Genomic DNA, 6,415 nt, shown 5'->3' on the forward strand with positions numbered 1-6,415 from the left:
CATCATCAACGCGGCCGCTGGGCTTGCTACTACGCTAATCAATATCTATACCGCACGAGATGGGGATTGGTCTATCATGGCGCTGATCACCACCATCATAACCGGAGTTACGCTGGTGGCTGCCTCCTGGCTGACCGTAGTTTTCAAGTTCATCAAACTCAAAGAGGTCCAAGAAGCCCATCGGCGTGAAGTATATCTCGGTGACCCGGGACGGAGTGCCTGAGCCATCGGGCTCGGTGGATCCCCTAGCCACCGTACGTACCCAATTTATCCAGAACATAATTGCACTATTTAGTCCGGCGCATACCTAGTGACATTGGATACTTAGATTTTCTACCTTTTTAAGGTACGGGCAGTAGGTTAGATATATATATATTGTTAGTACTGTGTCAGAGAAGGCAATTCAATATCGAGTTCCCCTTGGTAGACCCACGCAAATATACCAGACCCAATCAAGTTGCAGAATTCCAGATTCACCTCTAGCCATAGCGGACCGTTAGCCAACGGTGATTCCAAGGATAGAAGCTCCACAGATACCCAGAGACTTGTTTCTCGGTGCCTGATCCCATGCATACAGTGACTTGCAAAATCAGCTTCAAACTCCAGGCACTGATTCTTTGATTTTTGGAAGGGCTGCCAAGATACACTAGACTATAAAAGGGTTACGTGCGGGTCTAAGGTACCATCAGGATAATTTGATTCGTGGAATTCATTAAAATCTAACTAAAAATGAGTTAATATTCTTGGCATTGTACTGAAACTCTTGAGCTGGAGAGCCACCAAGTTTGAAGCTGATTTTGCAAATCACTGTAGTAGGAAACTCACATATGCGCATTTGCTTTCTGAAGCTTNGTCCGTACGATTGTTGTGGCCGAGCCACCCAGAACGAGGACTGCAAAGTCGTGGATAGACAGCAGAATCTCAGTGATAAATGGGGGCTTTCAAGGCCCTGCCAATCGTGGTCTGTGCGGCGCACCACGGGCGCTGTCATCAGTGGATGATGGTACTGTATCCGGATGACCACCACGGTAGTTGAAAGGCCCGTACTGGTCTCCACTAACATGGTAGTGAGCTGCCGAACAATGTCCAAAGCCGACTCGTTACATTTCGACTTATGCCAACCATACCCCTGCCAAAGTACTTGACGTGCAGAGATAACTCCATCTATAGTGTCAATCTACTTGTGGCTTCGAATGTGGGATTTTGGCCATGCGCACCACAATCTATGACCGGAATTTGCACTCGCGTTGCGAATGAGTCTGCTCACTCAACCCTTTTGGAAATTCCCAGATACAGGCCACAAACCATGTTCGACTGACCAATCCTCAGATTACATGCTTCATAAACTGCGCAGATACTGGAGCCCCTGACATTCACTGCAGTCCCAGAATTCTGCCTGAGCTCAGACCTTCTGCGGTGGGTTCGTGGGGCTCGACTGAGACAAAGTACTCTAAATGGACGGCCAAATATCATATTCATGAGGGAAAAGAAATACCCAACCCTCCACTTTCCCTGGTGCTCGCCCATTCAAGTATTGGCACCGGTACCCCCACCACAACCCGGAAACTCTTCACATGTTTGGTGGCAATAGGATCAAGTTGCCTCAAGATCAATGCGATCCAAAAGCATAGTCGTCACCAAGGGCCACCACATATGGATAGCTGTCAGGCCCCGAGGTGGTGTTGGTCATGTAGCCGTACGTATAATCAGTTCCGAAGCGGCAGGCCGCAGACAGTGTCCTGGTGGCGTTGATAAGGTCTACACACATCGTTTGGATGGAATGGTCCAACTGTGGCTTCTTGTCAGTCGCAGTGCCTTGTCCATCTCCGATCGTTGAACCGTACCTGATTGCACATGAAAATGGAGGAGTGTCCCAGATGAGATGCGCGAGCGCAGGTCCCTGGCTGCGCCACGCACACCGTGTCTTGGGCTGCAACATCGCTGAGATGGTCAATGTTGTTTGTGGTCTCGTCCAGGCGGGCGATTCCGTATTCAGGGAAGCACTGGGGCCTGGTTGTTTTACCCTGTTCTTTCATCAGCCCTCCGCTTACTGGTCCAGATGGTGGCTTACCGTTGCCCGCGCATGAAGGTCTCCTTTGTGACGGTGATTTGCGATAGAGAATGAAGTCATGTCCAGCACCTATTCCACGTTCTGTCAGTGATTTTAAGTCGTCCCCGTAGATTTCGGGACGCCTTACTTGATGGCCCATGTTGCTGTCAAATTTGACAGGCATTGTATCTCTTTCAAGCACCTAATTCTCTGTTAGTAAATGCGAGTACATTGACTTGACTGAGGAGTGTGCTGGGGAATGGGCTCTTTCTGGAAGCAGATCATATCACACTCTCTTAATGGGAGACTTACTGCACCCAACCCCACCGAAATGATGCAGCTGAAGATGCTGTACGTCTTCATGGTGTCTGTGTCTTGCGCTGTTCTCTGAAATGCCAACGGAGGGATGCGAAGTCAGTATTTAAGGCACCAGGCATTGTCCTGGTCAGACCAAAGCTCTTCCGTGTGGGAGTAAAGGCCGGCAAAAAGCACTGCCACCATCTTGGTGATGCCCGGTGACGTAGCGGTCATACCCGGTCAGTGACAGAGGTGGTCGATCTGTTACGCTATTTGATGGCTTGATGTACTTACACTACCGGATGGTTATCGAGGGTTGCAGATAGCACCGTCTCAGAGAGGCCATATAGTATAGCCAGGAAGGTTTGGCTTTGCTCACCACCCTTGTTTTCCGTGCGACGGTCCATGCCCTTCTTGCCGCAAGGGGTGGGTTGTTTACATTAACTGGCTGGACAGGGTATTTCCCAGAAGACGCCATCAATTGCCTGTGGTAGCGCTACCCCGATCCGTTGCCCATGACTTACAAGGGCAATCATACTGTGCTTAATATTCACTCAATTGTTTCTGTTGTTGGGGGCTCAGTATCTCTGGACCCCTACCGGAGGGAAAAAGACCCGCGGCGGGTTCACATGCCTACGCCCTTCCCGTATCAGGTCAAACCTGGACGATAGATGGTGATGCTCGCCCACAGCCAGCGTAATCCGACCAGGCGACAATCATTGCCTGCACAGTGCAAGCCCAGATCGAGTGGGTCGGTCCCAGCAGAACGGTAACCAATCTGCTTGGCCACCTATTCTAGTCTCGTGTTGCCCCCGAGCGGGGTTAGTTCCTGGTTGCGCAGGTGGGAAATACACGACGCGGAAAGGGGCTTGTTTCCCTTCCTCCAACGGCTCAGGGGGCAGAACTAACGGCAGGAGCCGAACCTTTGCCCGAACAGAGAGGATGCCAGCATCGTGCCGTAAAATTAACACCAAGATAAGTACAGATTTCTTCTATCCTGACATTCATTGGCATCCCAAGTGGCCAAATCGGTGGTCCGTTCTCGATATCCCAAACAGAACCATGCCGGTCAACGCCGTTGGTTTCCGGCCGACTCGAAGCTTCGGCCTATCGCCGGCCGAATTCCAAATCACGGCTTGGCCGTTCGAAAACAAGGAAGTGCACCGTTGGTTACGTGTTGGCCAAAGAGAATCCAGCAAGGATCTGGTTGGATCAGTCCCCAGTGGTATCCTCCGACTCTTCTTCTAGGAGAGGTTAGGTCCGGGTCGGCGCCTCCAGATGTCACAATCACCAACAGCGGCAATAGTGGAGAGTCACGAGCTTACTGCCCGAAGCGCCTCCAGACGTCACAATCACCAACAGCGTCAATCGTGGAGAGTCACCAGTGAAGCTTCGCCTTTCGAGTAAAGATCGGCGAGTCGACTCGAACGGCTCAATAGAAGGCTGCGCGATTGGGCAGAACTGCCTTGAATTGAGTTCGGTACCATTATGCTTGGACATTCACGCTAACATAATTGATCAATCCCAGCCCCACTTAATCATGATCGCCGCCCTTAGCAGATTCCTGCGAGTCAGAAGCTCAACGGTGCTGCTGCCCCTTTCGAACCCGGCATCGACCGAAATATCCCAAGCAATTTGTCGATACGAAGGATCTGGGCTTTCCTTTGAGCTAAATTACCATCCGGAATAGCTTAGGCTCGTTCCGGAACGACCGGATGATAGGCCCCTTGCCAGTAGCAGCGAGAAATGAATTATCTGTGTGGATGTCGTTCCAGCTCGTGACGCGCACTACACCCACCTCTCCGTGGTGATGTCTACACCACGGGCCCCGTCATGCTAATTGTAATGCCGCCCTGTTGTTCAACTTGTTGGCCTTCGACGGTCGGCGCCTCTGCACACCGGCCACTTCTTCCCATTCATCGGGCTGGAGTACCTGCAGCTCAGTACCTGCAGCTCACGGTGCGTTAGGGGTGGGTTTGAAGAAATGCCATCCTGGCTCCCAGGGAATAGAATAGAATCGCTGGACATTTCACCGAAGTGCACTGTATTCCGATGGCTGTGGGGTTATCCGTCTATGCGCCAGCCGCCGATCGGGATGGGTCGTGGCTCGTTGAATGTTGGATGCGACTGGACTTGCAATAATGGTCGACCCCACTGGGAGATGATCCTCTGGGTTTCTAATCGCAATCCCAGACGATCCCGTCCAGAGAGCCCAGATTATACACCACAGGACATACCACAGACAATGCCGAAATCTCCTTCCGGAAAGACCACGCGAGGGCAATGCCGCCGGGGCCTCCATTTAGGGCTTGGCGAATCAAGAAACCTCATGATGTTTTCACTCGGAGCTTAAATACAGGGATCACAATCCATGGTCTATTGGTCTCATAACTTCTTCATTGCTATTCCCATGCTACCTGCGTTCGTGCCCGCGTGACCATTCCCGTCTGTCAGGCATGCTCATCGTCTCTACGGCGCTTTCTTCGCGTTACCTTTGTCGGAGGGCCAGTCGCCGAGCGGTGGGATATGTCGCCAGCAGCCTCGCATGTGTCGCGATTATCGGATAGGTGACCGTCGAAGCGATATTCCAGCATGCTGGGATACCGGTCAGCGTGACTCCGAATATAGCGGAGAATCACCGAAACGTAGACGGTGGAAACCCACGCCAACGCCTCTCCAAGGCAGTGTAGTGAGCAATCCAGGGGAAAGGATTCTTACTCAACTCTTTTTTTCAGTCTAGGAAGGAGAAAGAATAACCGTCAGCAGATGTCATGCCTCCTAGACATCGACAGGGACATTGAACGTACTCCCAAAGCGCAGAAGCCAAAGCCGGTATATTCTGAGGGTCAATGTCGGCTTCCCACTCGCCGTCGTCGCTCTCGGTGCCTTCTATGTCGAGGGAATCGCTTGCTCCTGAATCCTCGCGCTGCCGGTCCACAGTGCTGGGGGTCGTGTGCGATCCACGGCTTTGCGTGTTGGGAGGTTCCTGCGAAGTGCGCTTTGCCTTAATCAGCTCCTCACGAAGCGCGTCAAACCGCGAGGCGGGGCGTGTCGATTCCCCTGGGATTAAAGTGCTGGCAGCAACCATGTTCATTGGGTCGTGACCGACAGAACCAGAGACGGAAGATTATACTGGTGTAGTGTTCGACGGAAGTTTACAACTTCACACCGGGGCCTATGACCGGGCTTTATGGAAAGCGAAGGGCTTCCGAAAAAGGAAACTCTAAATGGATAAAAGTACGCCTGTTGGGTCTAATCAGATGCCGGTCGTCTTGGTGGTCTTGTTCTAATAACCAGGCGGCCAGCGCTTCCTAGCTCTCCCGCGGGACTTTTGACAGCCAATCCTGCTTCACATCAGGCCGGGTCAAACGGCAGGCCCGCTGATCGCTGGCCACCGTTTCATGGAGCCGATGAGATGACCGGTTTCAGTAGTCCGTAATCGAACAAGGTCAGAGCGCTTCTAGACGCCATGTCAAGCCAGGGTACTTTTTAGTCTTCAGTCTGTAGGCCGGTGCATGTGATTTGCAGCAGACCAGCCAATGCGTGGAGAATGAACGAGCCGCCCAGACGTAACAGATAACGGACCCTACAACTCGGAAACCCAGCTGGGATGGTAGCGGGCGGCAGGGGTTTCGAGTCTCGCATGCTCGCCAACCCGCACCCCACAGATGTTCCGCCCAACGTATCCAGTCATTCCCGGATTGATTCAAACTACGAGATAACAAGAACCATGTTGAATACATGACCGTATACCGGTGACGATTTCCGGCCTACTCGCTGGATTCTGCATTGCCCGGATCTTAAACATCAAAAAACATCTGAGGATTCAATACCCCAAGCCCCTCATCTTGGTTCGCCCACATGGAATCCGGTCCGGCGGTCGATCCCGGTAGGGTGGCGGACGGTACGCCCGTATTGGCCGCATTGGTCATACAGGTGATGAGTTGCTGGTGGCAGGTGTTGAGGGCCTCTTGGGCTCCATGGACGGCCCGCTGTATGTCCTCCCATGTGTGGCCGACGGACTGGGCATCCTGCGCCTGCGAGAGCTGCTGCCTCAAGGTTTCGTTC

The 6,415-nt window shown here is 52.4% G+C and overlaps 5 protein-coding genes across 5 annotated transcripts in view; 3 read left to right on the plus strand and 2 right to left on the minus strand.

Annotated features, from left to right (window-relative positions):
- ASPSYDRAFT_845814 (uncharacterized protein) overlaps positions 1–397 on the plus strand; it is a 1,107-nt gene extending 710 nt beyond the window's left edge. The window contains exons 3-4 of the mRNA XM_040851372.1: positions 1–254; positions 329–397. The exon at positions 1–254 is cut by the window's left edge and continues 6 nt beyond it. Of these exons, the coding sequence (XP_040695738.1) occupies positions 1–223 (223 nt within the window). The 3' untranslated portion in view covers positions 224–254; positions 329–397. The remainder of the gene's footprint in view (positions 255–328) is intronic.
- A 394-nt stretch (positions 398–791) lies between these two features.
- ASPSYDRAFT_52836 (uncharacterized protein) lies at positions 792–1,043 on the plus strand. Its single transcript, XM_040848567.1, has one exon. The coding sequence runs from the start codon at positions 828–830 to the stop codon at positions 999–1,001; it is 174 nt and encodes a 57-aa protein (XP_040695739.1). The 5' UTR covers positions 792–827; the 3' UTR covers positions 1,002–1,043.
- Positions 1,044–1,336: 293 nt separating this feature from the next.
- Positions 1,337–2,472, minus strand: ASPSYDRAFT_845972 (uncharacterized protein). The gene is made up of 5 exons (XM_040851375.1): positions 2,322–2,472; positions 2,199–2,252; positions 2,072–2,140; positions 1,845–2,024; positions 1,337–1,789 (listed from the first exon to the last, which is right to left on the minus strand). Exons 2-5 carry the CDS (start codon positions 2,232–2,234, stop codon positions 1,610–1,612), a joined length of 465 nt encoding a protein of 154 aa, XP_040695740.1. The 5' UTR covers positions 2,235–2,252; positions 2,322–2,472; the 3' UTR covers positions 1,337–1,609.
- Positions 2,473–4,408: 1,936 nt separating this feature from the next.
- On the plus strand, positions 4,409–5,211 carry ASPSYDRAFT_52843 (uncharacterized protein). The gene is made up of 3 exons (XM_040848568.1): positions 4,409–4,875; positions 4,915–5,083; positions 5,159–5,211. Exons 1-2 carry the CDS (start codon positions 4,804–4,806, stop codon positions 5,035–5,037), a joined length of 195 nt encoding a protein of 64 aa, XP_040695741.1. The 5' UTR covers positions 4,409–4,803; the 3' UTR covers positions 5,038–5,083; positions 5,159–5,211.
- ASPSYDRAFT_845977 (uncharacterized protein) lies at positions 4,828–5,618 on the minus strand. Its single transcript, XM_040851376.1, has 2 exons — positions 5,066–5,618; positions 4,828–4,942 (listed from the first exon to the last, which is right to left on the minus strand). Exon 1 carries the CDS (start codon positions 5,439–5,441, stop codon positions 5,079–5,081), a length of 363 nt encoding a protein of 120 aa, XP_040695742.1. The 5' UTR covers positions 5,442–5,618; the 3' UTR covers positions 4,828–4,942; positions 5,066–5,078.
- Between the last annotated feature and the right edge of the window lie 797 nt (positions 5,619–6,415).

The sequence above is a fragment of the Aspergillus sydowii genome (assembly GCF_001890705.1).
Source record: "Aspergillus sydowii CBS 593.65 unplaced genomic scaffold ASPSYscaffold_31, whole genome shotgun sequence".
Taxonomy (NCBI): Eukaryota; Fungi; Ascomycota; class Eurotiomycetes; order Eurotiales; family Aspergillaceae; genus Aspergillus; species Aspergillus sydowii.

Bases quoted from the DNA above. Each gene is read 5' to 3' on its own strand.
- ASPSYDRAFT_845972 (XM_040851375.1), bottom strand. From the start codon at position 2,234: ATGCCTGTCAAATTTGACAGCAACATGGGCCATCAA. The intron at 2,025-2,071 runs GTAAGCCACCAT...ATGAAAGAACAG, and splicing joins ACCTTCATGCGCGGGCAACG to GGTAAAACAACCAGGCCCCA. The intron at 1,790-1,844 runs GTACGGTTCAAC...AAGAAGCCACAG, and splicing joins CCATTTTCATGTGCAATCAG to TTGGACCATTCCATCCAAAC.
- ASPSYDRAFT_52843 (XM_040848568.1), top strand. From the start codon at position 4,804: ATGCTCATCGTCTCTACGGCGCTTTCTTCGCGTTACCTTTGTCGGAGG. The intron at 4,876-4,914 runs GTCGCCAGCAGC...ATTATCGGATAG, and splicing joins GTCGCCGAGCGGTGGGATAT to GTGACCGTCGAAGCGATATT.
- ASPSYDRAFT_845977 (XM_040851376.1), bottom strand. From the start codon at position 5,441: ATGAACATGGTTGCTGCCAGCACTTTAATCCCAGGGGAATCGACACGC.